The 21,470-nt window shown below is 41.9% G+C and overlaps 1 protein-coding gene across 1 annotated transcript; it reads left to right on the top strand.

The window, feature by feature from the left end:
- Window positions 1-4,928: 4,928 nt before the first annotated feature.
- Window positions 4,929-21,470, top strand: ace (angiotensin I converting enzyme (peptidyl-dipeptidase A) 1). The gene is made up of 25 exons (XM_035145446.2): window positions 4,929-5,612; window positions 8,883-9,050; window positions 9,141-9,228; window positions 10,023-10,166; window positions 10,253-10,444; window positions 10,936-11,033; window positions 11,223-11,392; window positions 11,562-11,785; window positions 11,884-12,028; window positions 12,700-12,798; window positions 13,295-13,417; window positions 13,505-13,710; window positions 14,076-14,212; window positions 14,562-14,720; window positions 15,742-15,829; window positions 16,116-16,259; window positions 16,869-17,060; window positions 17,503-17,600; window positions 17,850-18,022; window positions 18,433-18,656; window positions 18,744-18,888; window positions 19,047-19,145; window positions 19,400-19,522; window positions 19,901-20,085; window positions 20,952-21,470. The coding sequence occupies exons 1-25, from the start codon at window positions 5,379-5,381 to the stop codon at window positions 21,143-21,145; spliced, it is 3,852 nt and encodes a 1,283-aa protein (XP_035001337.1). The 5' UTR covers window positions 4,929-5,378; the 3' UTR covers window positions 21,146-21,470.

Here is a 21,470-nt window from a genome sequence, read left to right as displayed (position 1 = left end):
CATGTTCTGCCTTTTTTAGGTGAAAATCGTCTGTTTCTTCTTCCATTAAATGTCAGCGTTGTTGTTGCAGTATCCAAATACTGGGGAAACAAAGTCCCGCTGATCTTATACCCTTTTTTTTAATGAACACTTAGAAAATGATTAGCTCATGTTCCATTAAAGCTCTGATAACAGTTCACTTAGACTTTGAGAGGGATCCGAGCTTTCTTTCAGCCTGGATGTGACTGACTCTGCTTCAGTACATAAAGTCCAGTCCGTCGCAGCTCGTTTTACACAATCAGCAGGATCCTTGTCTACTGATAAGGGATAAACGATTTTATTTCTTTATTGAACATTTCTTTCCTCTGTGCTCAGCGCCAGCTCTATCTTGTTTGTATATCAATAAACAATTTCCCAGGTAGGTGCAAATTGAGATTGTTCATTTACAGTAATGATAACGCTGATTGCTGCTATAATATATTTTTATTTGGCTATTGCTTTTTGCTTCAGTTTAACAAACCCTATATTTTCTGGTATGAAGAAATGGATTAATAGATAATAGATTCAGATTAGTTTGTATGTTTTTTTATTTCATAATTTCTGTATCAGTGTTTTATTTAATATTCATATAGTATGTTATGCAGCGTTAGACTAGTAGCTCCTTGTTCTGCATGATTTAATGCACAATGTATACTCACACAGAGACTAGTAGGATTGAACACACTCTCCACACATGGCCCAATGATATGAAATAGAGTAGAGACACCTGCTGTAGCTCAGGAGAGGAAGAACACTCTACACTTCCTGCCATTATGTAGTTAGCTTCATCGGCCTCAAATGTGATTTTGTAACACTCACCTCAGTCTTTATCCTGCAACTCATACTGTTTGCCTTTTACCCTCTGGAATCTCAGCACTGGAGAGATCACATTTGTAAATAGTCTCAAGTAATAAACAAATTCATTATGTTTATCCTGAGCCGGATATTTTACCCCCCGCCCTCCTGCTAGATGCACATCAGTCAAGGACGGTATGAACAGCATGTGGCTGTTTTATGGTGTTGTTTACACAGCTGACCCATCCACGTACAGTATGTATGAGCCCAGCTGGGATCTGCTTGTAGGGAAACGTGACTTCACCATCCATTAAATTATTCTCTTTCAGTCATGTGAAATATCAAACAGGCAGCGCTGTTGGAACAGTATTAACGACAAACTGCGGCTAATTTTTCAAAGTCGGAATTATATTACAGTATTTATTTTCTCCAGTATAAATGCACCCTGTGTGTTGCAAACAAGCTTGACAGTATTTTTCTTATTAATGGTAATACTACCACGACTAAAACTAATAATGATCATTTTTTCATGGCGCCTTTATAAACACCCAAGGACACCTATTATTATCATTATAATTATTATGACCGGTTCATTAGGTTTGAAAAAGCTATATTTTTTTATTGCTGCTGACCCTTTCAGTCTTTTCACTTCATATATGCAGGATACATTTAATTGGAATAATAGTAGTTGTGTGCATGGAATTTAAGTCATTCAGTTGTGCATTTTAGTGGGTCATCTTTTACCCCGCACACACACACACACACACACACACACACACACACACACACACACACACACACACACACACACACACACACACACACACACTCATATCGCCCCGCAGCATCCATGTCCAATGGTGTGCAACATATACCTGTTTGTGAAGATTGGATGTTCTGGGCTATCACAGCCTTTCCACACTCCACAGACTTCCATTAAAGGAAAAGCCAAATTCAATTATTGTGCCGGGGTGTGCAGAATAGACTACATTGTACACACACACACACACACACAAAGGCAGCAGTTAACACTCTTTGCGGACACTTTTATTGTCTCTGGGTACACACAACTGTGAACTTCGATTCCAATTAGTCTTCAGGCACCTGCTGCCCTTTTCTCCAACTTTTATCAGTTCCTGAGTCACTGGCTTTGAAAAGCAAAACACGGATATATTTCTTTTTTTTTGCTCATCCCTGATATGAAATTCTTTTTGTCCTTCAACATATCTTTCTTCACCCTTAGACAGACAGCTCTGACGTGACCTCGTCGTGACCGAGCTTCATCACAGAGCATCATACCGTTCCTATCAGACCAGCACGGGTGTATACTCTGTCAATAAGCAGCCAGCCGACTCCAGCTCGCTCACATGTTTGTCATGTGCCTCACGTTCTCCGGAGACATCAACGTGTGTGCGTACAGGAAAACATGGCGTACAGTGTGATCGATAGTGACCTCAGGGTGGCCTGATTGTGGAAGATCCCAGCACAGTCTTCCGGACAGGGTGGTGGGATTATATTCCGTAATCCAAAAATGAACGAGCCGTGACCTTCCCTGCGAGGTGATAATGACTCCTCCTGCCTTGACCTGACAAAGACCACTCAGTCTGACAGATTGAATCTCAAACTGATCACGTGGAGGTTGTCTCAGCTCCAATCAGTGGATTTTGAAGAGATTAAGTCAAAGTCAGCATTAACTCACTCGTCTGACTGACTCAAGGTGTCTGTTGCAGTGAATCATAATAAGATCTGTGCCCCAACCTCGTGTTAGTCTGTGTGCGTTATCTGTCATTATCATTTGCTTCAAAAGTAAAATGTCAGCATCATTAGAATTATAGCTTTAGCTCACGCAGAGAGAAACTCCTTATCAGCAGAAACACCATCAAAGACATTCTGTGTGGATTTTGATGGAGAGACCTTTGCTGATCGATAAGGACCAATTGAACATTATAAAACAATAACAACTGATTCCCTGCAGTCATGTGATTATCAAGGTTAATAAACATGTTGATTGTCTCCTGACTATTAATGGCCGCTATAAAGCAACATTTCAAACACCTGGACATTTTGTTTACTAATACTTGAGTGTTGAAAAACAAGTTATATAATCCATTCACAATTTAACTCACTAAAGTGTTGTTAACATGATCAAAATCTTCAAAAATATCCCCCCAGATAGTGTAAGTGTTCCCGGGTAAAGAAAGAATTTGGGATTTGGATGCACTTGACTTTGACTTTGACTTTTAATCAAGTCGTCAGGTTATATTTTCACCCCTGTCCGTTTGTTTGTGGGTGTGGATCCGGATCAGGGGTCGGAACCAGGAATTCTTTCTTCACTTTCTTTACCATTGTGAGTTAAGCAGTTTTTCAACCTTTTTTGTTGATTTCTCAGATAATAATCCATGGAACTTGAAGAAAAAAATCATGTTTAGGGGAACGGTATTCATGAGTGTGTGCAATTTGGTGCAGATCTCGATAAAAATACAGACTAGTGGATTTATATGTGGGGCACTGTTGGAGGTATGCACTTTGCCATTTTAGTTTTTGAGTGTATTCTGTTGTTTTCATGTAATATATATTTGTATCTTCTATCACAAAACTCAAATAGACTTTGTTACAATGGCTAAATATATTCATATAATACTACATAGCATAATATTACAGAGACACGAATGAGGTATTTGGATAAATGCGGTTGCAGAACATATCAAGAGGAAAGACAGCAGGCACCAAAAATCAGTGGACTCTTTGTGCCTTGTTTTATAATTCTTGTTCAAAGTGTAACTAAGTCCAGTGATTTGAGCAACAAGTCCCCAGTCAGGGTCGAGGATCAGGTGAATGATCAGCTGGTTGGTAGCAAAACACAAGCAGCTGAGGGATTTTAACAGTGTGTGTGTGTGTGTGTGTGTGTGTGTGTATACAGGGTTGTAAAACATAAAAAGGGATCACGAGGTAAATGTGACTGGACGCAGAACCAGTGACAGCTGCATGCAAACATGTGACCTGGTTCAGTGCACCTGTAGAAACGGTGCACTGAACCAGGTCACATGTTTGCATGCAGCTGTGCAGTGTTTAGGAGGATAAATGCAAAGTGGAGGTGAAGGTATCTGCCATGATAAAATGGAGTAACAGTGTGTGACAACTTCTTCATATTCCTGGTCTGAAAATCCCAGATCCGCCCCCCTGGTTTTGAATTGCACCATAATTTAATGGGTTCCTCCCTGACCCATATCGCATCCTTGACCAAGTTTTGTAGAACTCTTTTCCGTCATTTGTTGTGTAATCTAGTTCACAATCAAATTAATTAAACAACCAAGGTGATGGCTGACAAGTTCACCACACCGACGTAAAAGTCACGCTGGGTCAGATTCTTTCCGTTGCCCCTGAATTTCCCCCTGAACACACTTAGTGTAAACTCTCCATGTGGCCATTTCCTTAGTATATATACCACGTAGAGTACAGGATATAACTTTTCCTATTAAATCTGCACTTCCCCTTCTGTGTACCATAACCTCATTTGACCTTCAAGGATTCCATTGGTATAACAGCGAGAGCAAGTCAGTAAACTTGGCTAATTTACTAAGCAATGAATAGAGAGAAAAAAAGCACATGTGTTTCTTGTTTCTTCACATGGAGAAGATCACAGTCAAACAGCAACAAATAGGACCAACAACAGACGAGTGGAGACAGCTTCCACTGTTTGACAGCGCTGAATCTCCTCATTCGTCATCTCTCTCGTTTTTTTCGCAGAGGTTCAACAAACAGGATTCTTGCAGGAGTTAGAAAAGTGCACAAGAAAATGCACATTTTCATTTTGCAATTGTTTGTTGCACTGGAATTGTTTTCTTTCCCCTGATTAGGGCGACCTGGCTGTGCTGCATAAAGCCGAGATTCTGCATAAAAGGCGACCGAACACCCTTTCACAGATTTGTGCTTCTATCTCACTTTTCCTGCTAATCTCTTGCAGCCTTTTCAGCCCCCAGTCTTCAGTCCTGTCGACCCTTCCTATTTGATTCCCCCTGTCCCTTCTCTCCTTAATTTCCCCCTCTCTTTATAACTCCCCCCTCCCTCTGTTGTCTCCAAGCTGAAGGAGGGAACTGAGAGCAAAGTATGTGGAGTCCCTCCCCAGACACTCACCCACAGAGCTGGTTACAGTGGAGCCTCCACTCTACAGGCAGGCAGACAGGCGGACTGAGCTGCAGTGTCATATCTTATCTCTCATCTTCAACAGCAACCTAGATCTGATCAAGGATAATGGCACAATCTCAATCCTGGCAGGCTGGTGGACGGGAGGAGGAGGGGATGAATATGTCCAGTGCTGTAAAGTGGTGAGAGGGACGGCTGCAGAAAAGTGTGGGCTGGGTTAAACTGGCACTTAAAAAGAAGCTCGCTTTGGCTTTTGTGCATTTCACCAGCAGCCAGGCTGGGAGGCAGATCAGGGAGCAGTGAAAGAGTAGATGATATAACCGCTCCAGGGGAAAGGCAGCGTGCTCTCACTTCATTAAAGCAAGCGTATTTTAGCCCTAAGTCTTCCACATTAAGTCTTCTTTCTTTGGTGCCTGCCAGCCATGGGCACTGGTGTGGACAGGTTTCTGTGGTCTGTGCTGCTGCTGCTGCCAGCCATTGGACTCTGTGTGGCTCTGCCAGGGAGCTGGCTGCCAGGGAATTATGCAAACACCACGGACGATGCTTTGAGGTTCCTCAATGACTACAACACCACTGCCGAGGAGGTGTTATTCCTCAGCGTCGTCGCCAGCTGGAACTACAACACCGACATTACAGACCACAACTCCAAGCTTCAGGTAGGACCTCTCCTGGAGTTTTGAAGTTAGAGGGTGACGCCTTAGCTGAACCTTCCTCTCATGCTGACAATAATTGGGCCCCTTTAGATCAGTTCTTGGCCGCGCTGGCACCTCGTCACCACAAATGCATGCATGGTCGAGGGTTTCTGTGGAGCTTAGCCCTGCCTGATTTGGAGATCACTCCTATTCATGTCTCTCCAGATTTACATGCTCAGCTTCCTCCCAATGCGGCCAACTCAGCTTGTGTGTCACAGAAAATAGAAAACTGATTTGAACACCTGTTGCGCGAACGTCTTCAAGCTTTGAATACATTTCCATGGGGGGCTTGTGTGCTATTATGTTTATTTAGTTGTTTAAATGTCTGTTGATATTTTCTACATAATACAGTGTCTCCTGCAGTGAGAGTCTCTGTGGTCCAATGTGGCAATAACTGCAATTGATAAAATGCCTCTGTGTTGCAGGAATTTGCAACTTAGATTAAAAGCAAATTTCAGCCTCAACTCACCATGTGGCTGAGCAGTAAAAAAAGAGATAGGGAGAGCAGATTCCGGCATGAAGCAGGAGAAAAGTAGTTCCAAGCAGCAATCAATAAAACCGCGGTCCATAAATGGATATGTGTGGACAGAACAAGCGCACTCAGTCCACACACATTCCTCCCGCTTATGTGCTTGGACAGCTGTCACAGCAGGACTTCACTACGCTGGGATCTTGTCAGCTAATCGACTGAACAGGTGTAACCACACCAGTGTCGACAGGGTCAGGCTGCAGAATGTGTTCTGCTCTCCAGCGTGCATCCGGGACCAAGAGAGAAAGATGAGGAGGCTTGTAGTCGTCATGTATGAGCGAGTTTTTTTTCTTTCCCTTGTCTTTTCAAAGATGGGATCAAAGTGAGTAAGAGCAATGAGCTACATCTGATCCGGCAGCTGGGGAGGAGGGTTGGTGGTGTTAGGGAGGGCGTGGCCATTCAGCTCCACAGACACAATTTCCAACGTTTGCGTTTCACTTTAAATCCATCACATAGAAATGATTCAAATAAACCGGAGTAGGATCGCAATTATTTCAATTATTATACTCCACCCACGCGCACAAAGTAAACATGAAACAACACATACACACAGGTTTGCATTGATTTCGATTCATTGTGGACAGCTTCACCAAAACCTTATCCCTCACAATGTCTAACCTCTAACCTCTAACCTTAACCTAACCACATTTCACATCTTAACACTAACCTGAACCAGGAGCTCAGAAACAAAGTTTTGCTTCACTAGGACTGGCTTTGATCCCATGAGGTTTACTGGTCCTTACAAGGTTGGTGCTTATGCTGAAAAAGGTCCTAAGGAGGTAACAAAACGATTCGGCCACACACATGAACGCACGCACTCTGGCCTCGTCAGCCCATGCAGAGGTGACAGTGTAGAGGATCAAACAGAATACGGATCAGTTCACAGGCTTCTAATCATGCTGAATATGAAAGTAGATATCAGCGACTGACATCCTTTGAACCCCAGAATAAAATACCAGCCGCCTCGACGTGTCACAATCAGACCTGAGGCTCAGTCATTAATTTCACTGCGTAGTGCCAGTTTTTGTATGTGACTGGAATATGAAGTTTCAGAGCTTTTATTCTGAGGTGAGTTCAGGAGAAAGGTTTAAAATTCAAATACTTTGGATACGTTTCACCCAAACTATTTAACTGGAAAGATCAGTTGCACACACAGGTTATGTTTTAAAAGAGTGAATGATTAAGAAGAATTGTTAATGGGCAATTATACAACACACCTTGCAGCTTGAGTAACAGAAAGACCTTGAGTGAAAGAAGCTTATCTTTATTATTTGCATAGAAGAGGATTATCTGAGTGGACAGGCAGTTGTAGGAAGGCAGGAAAAAACAGAGATGGAGAGGAAGCGCACAAAGGTCAGAGTTAATACCTCAACTCACTGTCACCAGTTTTCCCTCCTGCAGCTTGTTATTTCAGTGTCGGCTGGACGACAGAATGAAAACATGAAACAGAACTGAAGCTACGGCTCTGTCAGGTTAGGTCAGGTCAGAGCAACTGCAAATCTGTTTCTTCCTTTTTAAATTTGCAGTATGATAACTTTACAATTTGATAAGACTCATCGTATAGAATTGCAATATTTTTTCTTCTTCTGGGAAATAAAACTGTGTCGTGTTGTGCTGTGACAATGCAACAGCAGTTCATCATTACAATGTTCAGCACATACCATCCATGCAGCATCCCATAGCAGCCTTGACTCCGTCCAGCACTGACATTATACACTGAAAACGTTCATATGTTGTGTGTGACCCTCCAGATTGCTATAAAGAAAAGCTCCTACTTGAGCGACAAAGGCTTTTTGTTCAAATAATATCCTTTGCACAGTGTTGTTTTGCGGCAATGTCCTTGTTCCTTATCGATCCCAGAGGAACGACGTGTTGGAACAGCTATTTAGGAACACAAATGAAGACATGTTGACAGAGTTGATTACCAAGACTGAGACTGTGAGGCTCTATGAGGCAATATAGTTCACTGCTGAGAACAGCAAACTAGAAAAATGACAAATGATGTTGTGAGAAAGAGTCCAAGCTTCACCAAAGTTCAACAAGAGTCTGCATGTCTGTAACTGATGGCATGGTCATCCATCCAGCATTTGTTGAGACACGTCAAGTGTCAAGCTGCCGGTGGCATCGTTAAAGGAAAAGTCAGGGAGTAACCAAAATCGGTCGGATTCAACCTGTACAATGTCTGAATGAAATTTGTGCCAGTCAATTTGAATCGTCAATTTGAATAGGTGAAACCCCGAGCACTGGAGGGAAAGTCAGAGGATAACTAAAGTCATTCAGATTCATCCTCTGAGCACCATGAATCGCCATCCCAAATTGAATAGCAATTAATTGAATGGTTGTCGAGAAATTTCAGTAAAAACCTGACTAATTGAGCTGGACAAAACATCTGGGGGTCATCACCATCATTAAAGATCCTACTCTGAGGAACATGAAAATCTGTACAAAGTTTCATGGTCATCCATCCAATGCTTGTCAACATGTCTGATATGGGCATACTCACGCAACGTTGCAAAAATGGCTATGACGATACAGGAAAACAACACAGTCTTGTCACTGTGGGCCATATTTGCTTACACAAACAGACTTGAAGACTTATGTTAAATATTAAATAAATATTTGCTGCCACCTCTTGGCAGGCCTTGGCGGAATTGGAGAGATCCAACACATCACTGTCATTCACTTCCTTCTCCTCTCCCAATTAGGTAAATGCATCACTCAATGAGCAGGCGTTCTCTGAAGCCTGGGGCATGAAGGCCAAGGAGGTCTTCACTGCCGACGTCCTCAGCTCGCTCCTTGCAACAGACAGGAAACTGATGGCAAATATCAAGCTACTGGGCGTTGCCAATCTGCCAGTGGAACAAAGAAAGGAGGTTTGTTTTCCTATCATCTGATAGGAAAATTTGCTTTGTGATATTTTGAAGGTGAAAGAATCTCCTAACGTCTCTTTTTCTTCTCCGCAGTATAACACCATTCTCAGTAACATGGACAATATTTACTCAACAGCCAAGGTGCATGTGGACCCAAACATAAGCTGGAGCCTGGAACCTCGTGAGTATGCGCAGAACATAAAATACTGGGCCTGAGGCTGAACATGCACACATCTTGCAATACAGACGTCAATATGTTCCCTGAAAGAAACAGGAACACAGCAGCGTTAGAGGAATATGTTTCAAACAGCGTGTAGGGGGAAGTCTATAGGAACAAAAACAGATGTAAGTGGTTGAGATGTTATCGGCTCTTGGAAAAGTAACAGGGTGGGCCCATGAGCGTTGAGTAAGACGCGGCAGAAACAACATCAGCGGCTTTTAAGACTTTCAGACATGCATCGTGAACAATGGCCATCTGCTTTGTGGGGAACAGCTCCCAGAAATAATTGTGAGAAATGCTCGCCAACACACACACAATACGACGAGTGGAGCAAAAAGTGGTAAAAGAAAAGGTTGGAAACATAAATAACCTCATCAAGGTGCAGTACCCACGATAATGGTTGGTTATAATCCTAGAAACACAGAGCAGGGTTACTCAAAGTGTCAGGCACACCCTCTCACTGAAATAACAAACAGACTGTCAGCTATCTCCGTTTCCACCATTCCAACTATCTCAAGTGCTCCTCAGCTTCACCTTTTTCCTATTCCTGGCACTTTAAAGTCAAATGTTGTTTTCCACTCGGAGTATCATGGAGTTGTCATAAGTCAGAGCTAATCTCTTGGATAAATGTGTGTCCATTCTGGCCTCTTCCTGCTGATAGAGCATGGAGCACGAAGTCATCTAAACACGGATGCATCTTAATTGATTTGGGGAATATCTTGATGTTTCTCTTAATGACTGAGGGTGTGTTGCAGATCTCACGGATATCATGGCCAACTCCAGAAGCTACAAGAAACTGCTGTACGCGTGGGAGGGCTGGCACAACGCATCAGGTGTACCTCTCAAGAAGCTCTACTCCACATTTGTAGGGCTCAGCAACAAAGCCGCTCAAGCTGATGGTAAGAACTCCCCCTTCACCTTTGCTATTGAAAGCACAAGTATAAAAAAAAATACAGAAAGAACACAAACATTTGGTCCTGTTTAGGGTTTGCCGACACTGGAGCGGACTGGCGTTCATGGTACGAGACTGAGACCTTTGAACAGGATTTAGAGAAACTCTACAGGACCATTGAGCCACTCTACAAGAACCTGCACGCCTTTGTGCGTCGCCAGCTCTACAACCAGTACGGGCCCAAGTACATCAACCTTAAAGGACCCATCCCTGCCCACCTGCTAGGTACAGCACATCATATGTTACTAACTCTGATAGGTGGGATTGGGGGTAGATTTACATTTTATATCACCTTCTTTGTAAAGATTTAAGTTACATCAAACTGGTTGCATGAAAAACAGGCCTCATGCGAGCATCCTGTGTTAAAAAGGTTATTTTACAGCATTTTACTGTATTAATTTGAATTTAGATTTTAGTTTTAATTTTCTTAATAAAGCGTAAATGCCATAAAAATACAATAAATGTATTTTATTAATAAAATTGTCACATGCAAGATAGTTAAAAATGTTTCCTTAATCTGAACATTATTTCTGTCCATCTCTTTATTCTCCATTATTAGCTGCAACAAAGATAAATTCATAAATTAGCCTATAAAGTAATTAGGAATGGGGTTTGATAAAATTATATCAAATATGAATCCAATTCCATATCTGCTTAAGCGAATCTAAATCCTGTCATAGTATGTTTTCACAGAGTGTTTTCTTCCTCACCCTCAGGAAATATGTGGGCCCAGACCTGGAACAATATCTATGGTATGATGATCCCGTTTCCTGACAAACCCAACATTGATGTGACTGATGAGATGGTCACACAAGTAAGTGTGTTGGAAAGACTTTCTTCCACTGTGATGGAAAATAGGAAAATTCATTTATTTGTTCTTGACCTCAAAAATGCTATACCACAAATCAGGAATATCTGGAATCCCACTGGTTTCTCTTTGTAGGCAATTGTAGTTTTGTCACATTGCTCTGAGGTGAAGTGTGTAACTGTTTCCTCTTCCCAGGGCTACAACGCCACGCACATGTTTCGTGTGGCCGAGGAGTTCTTCACTTCTCTGGGTTTGGAGCCGATGCCTCAGGAGTTCTGGAATGAATCCATGCTGGAGAAGCCGGAGGGTCGAGAGGTGGTGTGCCATGCATCTGCCTGGGACTTTTACAACCGCAAAGACTTCAGGTACAATTTAGCATTGAGTTAATTATTTACTGTGTCATACACTTCATGCAGTGTACAGCTTAAAGATAAACTTGTATTACTCGACACAAAGATCCTCACATCCACAGTGTATAGCGCTCAAGACCTGTTGCCCTTTTAGTTTCTTATTTTGATGCTTCATGCGACTTAGGATCAAGCAGTGCACCACAGTGACGATGGAGCAGCTCTTCACTGTTCACCATGAGATGGGGCACATCCAGTATTACCTGCAGTACAAGGACCAGCCTGTGGGCTACCGTCGCGGAGCCAACCCTGGTTTTCACGAGGCTATTGGGGACGTTCTGTCTTTGTCAGTGTCCACACCCAAACATCTAAAAACCATTGGCCTGCTGAAAAGTGATGCCTCCGACCCTGGTAAAGAGACTTAAACAGAAAAAAAAACTAAATAATATAAAGCCCAAGCCACTCAAACACTGTCTCTTTTTCATGCTGCATTGTTTTTTTCTCTACAGAAAGTGATATCAACTACCTGTTGAAGATGGCTCTGGAGAAGATTGCCTTCCTTCCCTTTGGCTACCTCATCGACCAGTGGAGATGGGGCGTGTTCAGTGGAAGCACTCCTCCAGAAGGGTACAACTCTGATTGGTGGTACCTCAGGTAGGAGGAATATACTTACAAAATATTTCCCAAATTTTGGGGAAACACATTTGCTTTCTGGCTGAACTTTAGATGAGAGGATCAATACATGTTCAGTAGATCCGGAGCAACAGTACCATTCATCTGGGGTTGTGCTTATGTCCACCGGAGGAATTTAAGTCCGACATTCCCTCTCTGTTTGCTCTGTTTTTGGTCTCCACCATCTCCTGAGGGAATAGAGCTCTATCTTATAAATGCAAATCTGTGTTTGCTTGGTAAACTGCTGTTTGGTGCTGAGCAGATAGTGTGCAGTGCATTTTAAAAGCGCGTTATTGCTGAAAACAGACTGCTGTGACCAAAACCAACCAACTATGAGAGCAGAGAGAGTGAACCAGGGCTGGATGATAACAAACAGAACGCTTTACAGCTTTTCGAGTGAATCCAAGCTTCAATAGATTTGCTGCTCAGTAGGAACAGTAGAAAACAGCGGTTGCACTCCCAGCATGCAAACTGAGGTGTATTAGTGTTTCTGTAAAGTGAGGTGTTGCAGGAAAGAGAGCACACATACCCAGCTAATACTTACAGAGAAAAACAATAATTAAAGGCTGAGTGATTTCCCAGGACTTATGTAACCGCACGCCATAGTGCTCTGTTTCGTCTCATCTGTTTCTTATTTCTTATTTTCTTTAAAGGACAAAATATCAAGGCATCTGTCCACCCATCAGACGTAACGCGGAACACTTTGATCCTGGGGCAAAATTCCACATCCCTGGGAACACACCGTACATCAGGTAGCACCATGTTTTACCCACACCACCATGTAACGGCAGGGATAAAGATAATTGTGTGAACCAAAAATTGGCAGAAAAGAATGGCTGGCGAGCCGAGGATTGATGGCCTGTGTGTGAATTCCTGTCATTTGGTTGTGATTTTAAACAACTCAACAACCCCACAATAGCAGGAAGCTTGTTGCAGAGGCAGGGGGCCTTATTAGAAAAGTATCTGAGCCCTTTTTCTTAAACAGTGTGGAAAGACAGTTAGTCAAACACACATTTAGTTAAACATACAAAGACACTGTTATGATGTTAAAGTATCAGGCCGTTTGAAAGATTTTAGTATTTCTAGAAATATAATGAAAATATGAAAAAATATTCTGTCTTTATCTATAAGTAGATGACTCATCTTTCCTTTCCTTGTGTACTTTTAAGGAAATATTCTGAAATGTTTAAAGAAGAGTAATATAGTGAATGTGGTGCACTGAAGAGATGACAATCTTTCCCCCTGTAGGTATTTTGTCAGCTTCATCCTGCAGTTCCAGTTTCATAAAAAACTATGTGAAGCAGCCAATCACACTGGTCCTCTGCACACATGTGACATCTACCAGTCCAAAGAAGCAGGCGCCATCTTGAAGTACGTGATTTAATTCACTTGTTCACAAACAACCATAATGCTTTATGGGATCAGTAAAGATGTTTAATTTCTGTCTACCTCCACCAGGAAAGTTCTCCAGTCTGGCTCTTCCAAGCCCTGGCCTGTTGTGCTCCAGGAGGCAATAGGCACCAACAAGATGAATGCTAGCTCACTGATGGAATACTTTGACCCCATTGTTAAGTGGCTCGAAAAGCAAAATGTAAAAGAGGACTTGGGATGGTCTGACTTCGACTGGGTTCCACCCGTACCTGAGGGCTACCCTGAGGATATCGGTAAGACCGGACTGTCAGCACATCCAATAGTAACAATCAAAATTACTGGTAAACTAACAGGCTGATAGACATATAAAGAAGAAAGTAACAAATAACAAGGAAATTGGATGAATCTGTTTCTTCTACCTTAGTCAGATTTCTCACAGTCTGATCCAAGATTTTCTCTACACACACACACAGAACAGTTGTCTACTACATTTGACGCAAACACATACAAATATGAAACCCCCACATTATAATCATAATCCAAACATCATAATTTAGCTAAAATTGTATGGCGTTTTCCAGCCTTTAATTACATGTATCTTTATTTACAGTGTGCCTCCTGCATTTGAGCTGATTTCTCCTTCTCTTTGTTTACCCAGGCAAGAATACAGACGAGCTCGACGCAACGACGCTTCTGGACGAGTACAACAGCACAGCCGAGGGGGTGTGGAACACCTACACCGAGGCCTCCTGGAAGTACAACACCGACATCAATGAAGCCAATAAGAAAACGATGGTAAGACCCTCTGACCGACTCCACTATGATTACCTGAGCATTGTTCCAGTCACCATTCACATGTGAAGGACTGTTGCATCTTATGTTTATTTTTATTTTTTTTGCATTAAATCAATCAATAAAATGATTGCTTAATCAAAACAATGTGTCAATGAATCAATAATTGATTGAGTCAGTGAGTCACTAATCAATGCATGTATGCATAACTCTATTTAACTTTTGACCTTTAACCTATGCATCTCTTTGTTCATCTTTTAACCAGTGCATCCATCCATTTAATCACACTGCTTCCATTTGGCACATAATGTTTGAACAGGAAGATTAAAGAGTTTTCATTATTCCTCTCTAGCTTGACAAAAGCCTGGAGATGGCAGCCCACACCCTGAAGTATGGTCAGAGGGCCCGTCAGTACGACACCACGGACTTCCAGGACGGTTCGGTCAAACGCATCATCAAAAAACTCAGCGACATCGAACGTGCCGCACTTCCCTCGGCAAAGCTGGAAGAGGTGTGGAGGAAATGGTTTTAGATTAACATATTTTTACAGACATTTTCAGTGGTAGACATCATCTTGTTAGCCAGCAAACAAGAAAAATGGCAGCCATTGTAGCACAGAATACACAAATTTGCATTTTATATCTAATGTCCTTCATCTGCTGCCAAGTGAAGTACTTATACTGATGCTGCCTAAATAATGCCTATAATGAAATCACAAAGTTTACATAAGAAAAGCCTTTTTACGTTTATGTTACTATTTTCTAATTAGCCTTAATTGACTGAACATTTGAAGTCAAATAAGGTGCCTGGAGAAGCCAGTTAAATTAGTCTAACATTAGCCAGTGGGCTGTGCAGCGTCATTAAGGCTATTAAGTACATTTTTCATAATTACATTTTGATGAAAGCTCCAAGGTTATCAAGTGGCTAATGTTTGGCTAACTTGAGCTGGGGTGATTAGACAAATGTTCATTTGATGTTGCCCCATTAAATAAACTAAACACAAATGAGTCAATGCGAACAATTAAATGATACTGTGGACAGACCTGTTTTTCTACTTGGCAAGAGCTAGCTAGCTAGGCTGTGTGTGTGTGTGTGTGTGTGTGTGTGTGGGGTGGGGGGTGTGTGTGAAGAACATGAAGTCACTGAAATCTGCCCATGTGTCTGCAGACATCAGGCAATTAATTTCATTTCCCAACAATTAAGGTTTAATTGTAAATTAAAACCTTTTTCTTACTGCCTTGATTAAGACCCTTAAAAATAACTTAAAATGTCTGTAAATTAATTTTAGTATTAATATACTAAAAGTCTTTAGTATATTGGATTCCACTTTAAATTCTCGCCATGAGCAAGTCTTGAAGTTTAAATGGTAAACCATAATCTCAAAAGATAAAATACAGACGTCATCAGTTTTCTAATTTCAAACTGTGTGTGTGTGTGTGTGTATTTATATACTATAGAGAGCACCTGCAGAAATGTGATTGCTGATGATTTTGGTGTGATTTAATTTTTGCCGGACACTTTTATTTTGTCAGTACAACACTCTCCTGTCCAACATGGAGACCAAGTACAGTGTGGCTGAGGTCTGCAGGGATGATGGGACTTGCCACCCATTGGATCCAGGTAAGACTATACCTATATCTTTAAGTTACATAAATTAAGTTAATAAGGAAGTAGAGCAGTACTTGTACTTTATTGTAAAGTATTGTTTGATAATTTCCAAATTGTACATCATTACATTTAGCTACCTTGAAATAGTATAATAACTATAAAAGGTGCTGTAATTATCACTTTGCAGGGATATGCAAAGTATTTAACAAGAAAAACTGAAAACATAATTTAAAAGACATTGTACTCTGCTACACTGTACAGTACCGTTGCTGTAATAAATGAATGTGCTGTGTTTCAGATCTCCAGAAGATCATGGCAGAGTCCAGGGATTATGACGAACTGTTGTTTGCCTGGAAGGGATGGAGAGACTCTGCAGGAAAAGTGCTTCGTCAGGATTACAAGAGATATGTTGAACTGGCCAACGAAGCTGCCACACTCAATGGTACATGACCTCAAGTGGATCCTTTTAAATCCATCTTCTCCCTCATCTATTTTGCCTGAAAAATATATCAAAGCCAACTTTAGATCAGATCAGCAGAGAGAAGTGAGAAGCAGAAGTTGCTCTGAAGTCAAAGATAATCTGGTCAGTTTAAAGTGGTGCAATTAAAGGGCCATTGTTGACCAGTTCCATCAGTAGGCTTCTTATAGAGCTTTAAATGAGAATATTGATACAGGTTTCATGTCTGTACACTAAATATGAAACTACTACAAGCGGATGGTTAGCTTAGCTTAGCACAAAGAGTGGAAACTGAGAGAAACAGTTAACATGGCCCTGTCCAGTGATAACAAAATCGGCCTACCAGCAGTTTGGAATTGGCAAAGCTAGTTTTGGACTTAAGCAAGGCTATCTTCTGACTTAGCAAGGCCAAATTTGGACTTAGCCAGGCTAGCTTTGGGTTTAGCAAGGCCAGTTTTGGACTTACCAAGGTCTGCATCAATCGGACATAAATAGGAGAACATAAACAAGAAGAAGGACATAATTTTTGCTTCATAAGTGGTATTGCTCAGAAGACATAACAAACCTTGTGTCTATCCGTGGTGCTCTCCACAGGTCATCCTGACAACGGGGCCTCCTGGCGCTCCCTGTATGAAACCCCAACTTTTGAGGAAGACCTGGAGAGTCTGTGGAAGGAGCTGGAGCCTCTCTATCTAAATGTACATGCCTATGTTCGCAGGGCTTTGTACAAAAAGTATGGCCCCGAGCGCATCAACCTGAAGGGACCCATCCCTGCTCATTTGCTGGGTAGGTAACAAAATTGAAATTTCTTTGAAAGAGCAGCAGCAGCTTTTTGGAATGTATTGCATGAAGCTACAGCCTCCAGAAATTTGTTTTGATTATACCAGGCTGTCAGGAGTTGAGGCTGAGGTCACTTAAGCCAGTATTTCATTATGGAATCCAAAGGATTTTACCACTACAGCCAAAAACTCTCCTTTCATGTGGGAGCATACTCCCATAGATATTCTGTCATTGGCTGTAGATGTATTTGGGTTTAGATGGGATTTAATTTGCTTTCAGAGGCATCAAGCATGAGATAGCGTTTGACAGTTCCTCACAGTCAGGGATTGGAACCACTCACAGTCACAAATCCCACTTGGTTAAACACTGTCAGAGCAGAAGATGACTTGCCCCATAACTTCTTCGACTTAAAAATGTGAAATATGAATGCTGTCTTCTGTCCCTTTAGGTAACATGTGGGCACAGACGTGGTCTGGCATCATGGATTTGGCTATCCCCTATCCAGATGCCACGCAGGTTGACGCCACACCAGCCATGGTGGCACAGGTGAATGGACTCATGAAGCAGCTGTTGCATAATGATCACATCTGCACACATGAATACCCAAGGACTCAATCACTTTCTCCCACCACTCACATCGCAGCTGTAGGATTAGTTTGTTTCAGTTAAAATGAGACTCAAAGTGGATGCTCATGCAGAATGTAGCTATATACACAGGATTTTAACTGCATTAAATAAATGCAGTGTAGCTGTTTCTTTTTCTACTTGTTGATTATCTTTCTTTTCCTTGTTCAGGGCTGGGATGCAGTGAGAATGTTTAAGGAATCAGACAATTTTTTCACCTCTCTTGGTTTGATACCAATGCCACAAGAGTTCTGGGAGAAGTCCATGCTGGAGAAGCCGTCTGACGGACGTAAGGTAGTGTGCCATGCGTCGGCATGGGACTTCTACAACCGAAAAGACTTCAGGTTAATCCTCAGTTTTATTTTTTCTGTGATCCTAATTGATTGGTAGGCCCTCAGCAGTGTTCTGATAGTCTGGTTTTTATTCATTGCAAATCAAATATTTGTACAATACTTCAAATAATTATTATTCCTCCCGGCTTTCTCATTTGGGATTAAGATCTCTTTTGCAAATCACACCTGAGAACAGCAGAACTAATTATAGCGATGAGACAGAGAGTGAGAAAATCACAAACATCTCTAAAAGTGATGCAGAATTCAAAGTCAAAATTCATCCAGTGGAATGAAAACGTCAAAGTCCTGTCAAGTGAAGCAGCCCAAAATTATTTATAAGACTGAGTTACATAATTTTCACTACAGAAATTGTAAGAGTTCTGTGTTCTTTGCTGTAATTATTGCCTTGTCTGTGTCTCCAGGATCAAACAGTGCACTGTTGTGACCATGGATGACCTGATCACGGCGCACCACGAGATGGGCCACGTCCAGTACTTCCTGCAGTACAAAGACCGGCCTGTGTCCTTCCGCGACGGGGCCAACCCTGGATTTCACGAGGCCATCGGCGACGTGCTGGCCCTCTCTGTGTCCACGCCCAAACACCTGCAGAGCATCGGCCTCTTGGACAAAGTTGAGAACAACCACGGTGGGGGACCCTGACCACTAGGTGTTCTGCAGAAGAAGGTGTTCAGTGTTCAGCTCATGGTTAAGGTGTTTCTCTCCATTCCCCCAGAGAGTGAAATCAACTTCCTGATGAGCATGGCACTTGACAAGATCGCCTTCCTGCCTTTTGGCTACCTGATGGACCAGTGGAGATGGAAAGTATTCGATGGACGCATCCCACCCACTGAGTACAATAAGGAGTGGTGGAACCTCCGGTAAAGTTCACCAGCACTTTAACAACTGCCATATTCATTGTTTGTTAGATGAAAGGAAATGAACGAGTGAGGGGTTTATTGTTAAATGAATTATTCAATTCATAATAATTTACTGAAATAAAATCCATATTATACTGTTCCTTTTCTTTGTGCTGCAGAATGAAATACCAGGGGCTGTGTCCGCCTGTAGCTCGCACTGAGGATGACTTCGACCCCGGTGCAAAGTTCCACATCCCTGCTAATGTGCCCTACGTCAGGTAAATTCTCCAGACAGAACAAACCCGCTGGCTGATAATTGAGTCCAGATAGACCGATAACTGCTTCAACTCACTCTTATCAGCGGGTGATAAGATATAAATCTCGTAAAACATAATGTGCACTTACTCACATGGCTCACAAAAAAAATCAATCACCATTACGAGCAATTGATGACACAGCTCTAGCTTGTTTTTCCTTTGTTCTGCCGGCATTGACGCCCCGTCGTGACAGTACTTTGCTGAACTTCAACCAGGTACTTTGTGAGCTTCATCATCCAGTTCCAGTTCCACCAGGCTCTGTGTACGGCTGCCAACCAAACTGGGCTTCTCCATAACTGCGATATCTATAAATCTAAAGAAGCTGGGAAGCTGCTCGGGTTAGTACACACACATACACCCTGAAGTGCAACCACTGGACAATTTTGCCACAAAAGAAATGCTTTATGGAACAGCCATATGTAAAACAGTGAAACATGGAAGACATCAGAACAGTCAAATCTAAACTTTTCACCATTAAAGAAATATACATTCATACCAGAACTGACCAAGAGAAGAATGTATAGCGTGTTTTATTTCTTATTTGCATAAAGAAATGACATAATTGTGACACTGGCGTTAGACAGCTGAAAGATTGTAAGTGCAGGCAGTGAAACCGCTCTTCATACCATGTGTGTAATTATCTCTAGAACACACTCTTGCTACTGATCCCTGTCTTCCCCGACCTGCTCCCTGACCTGTGTTGTTTTTGTTTGCAGTGACGTGATGAAGCTGGGCTTCAGTAAGCCCTGGCCCGAGGCAATGGCCATGATCACCGGCGGGCCCAAAATGAGTGCCCAGCCACTCATGCAGTATTTCAAACCTCTTATTGACTGGCTGGAGGTGGAGAACAACAAGAACAACGATGTTCGCGGGTGGCCCGAGTACGCCTGGAAACCTCCAAGTATGTCCAGCACATTCAAGGCATCCACACACTTTAATACCTCATATGCATGAGTCTATTTACTGGAGGTTTGTGTGAAGCAAGTTTCCCAATCTACAAGCCAAACGGTTCTTGAACTCCTTCCCAGAAAAAGGCTCACAGAGGCCTTCATTTTGTGTTTCTCCTCTGCTGCATCATACAGTGAAATCAATCTGCGGCTCCTCTTGTTTTACTGATGAGATCCTGCTGAAAGGATGTATTACAGATTAGATTAATGAGATTCTTAGCAACGAGCACTGGGAAGAGATAGATGCACAAAGGAGACCACAGCTGTTGTTGGAGAGATCAAGAAAGTAGACCATTAAATGTGAAAAGATCTCCTTTATCTAAATAGGAGTTTTTTTCCCTCAGATGACTTTTGCTGACTTTGATTTTCATTAGGTGGCATTTACACGATACTCAAACATTTGTGACTATTACGCTTTTATGAAAGAAAAGGAAATTCTCAAGACTCAATTCCATTTTATATCCATTGATGTTCAACTTTCATGAATTATTTAGCAATCAGGTTTAAAACTTCGAAATGTAAAACACCTATACTGTAAACAGTCACCAGGGGGCGATCGAGAAGCTTTGGCTTCACTCTTGGGGAGCTGTTGTGTCATCCATCTTTATATTAAGTCTATCGTACTTTTGCAATGTTTAAATCGCTGTGTAAGGCTACCCCCGCTTTTAAGTAAGCAATTGTGGACTAGCTCTGAAAATCACTGAACAACTCCCCCTTGTGTAGAATCGGCTGCTTTCCAAATATAAACGTGCAAGTTCGTGACAAACGATCAATCCTGCACGTCACTTACTCTGTATCTCATCTGTGTGTCCACCTACAGCTGAAACTAAAGCAAATACAGTGGACTTCCTGGGCATGAACGTGAAAGGCCCAGCTGCCGTAGCTGGACAGTGGGTCCTGTTGTCCATTGGCCTGGTCCTCCTGGTGGCCACCATCCTATTGGCCAACAAATACAGGAAGTCAAGGAAGCAGGAAAAGTCCATATCCATGATGGAGCTCAAGCAAAAGGACTAGTCGTCAATGAAGGCTGAAGTAAGACTGGACTTACTGTAGCTGGCACAGTACCAACCTCAATGTGAATGTGTGTTTTGTGTACTGTACAATGCATTTGATCAAATCTGCTTTTGTTTATGGTCTGCCTCCCTAGTCTTGTATATTTTCTTTGCCTATGCAAAAGCACACCACTATTTTGTAAATTATTTGTAATATTTGAATGTTTAGGGAGAAGATGTTTTAAAAATGAATGTAAAGTTGTTATATGTGTAAGCATTATTGAACATTTGATTTAGTTTTTTGTTAAATTTTCAGCATTTCTACAATAAAAGAGATGAAATATTTA

This window comes from Hippoglossus stenolepis, chromosome 21 (genome assembly GCF_022539355.2).
Source record: "Hippoglossus stenolepis isolate QCI-W04-F060 chromosome 21, HSTE1.2, whole genome shotgun sequence".
Lineage (NCBI taxonomy): Eukaryota > Metazoa > Chordata > Actinopteri > Pleuronectiformes > Pleuronectidae > Hippoglossus > Hippoglossus stenolepis.
This window is presented reverse-complemented; position numbering and strand designations above follow the sequence as displayed.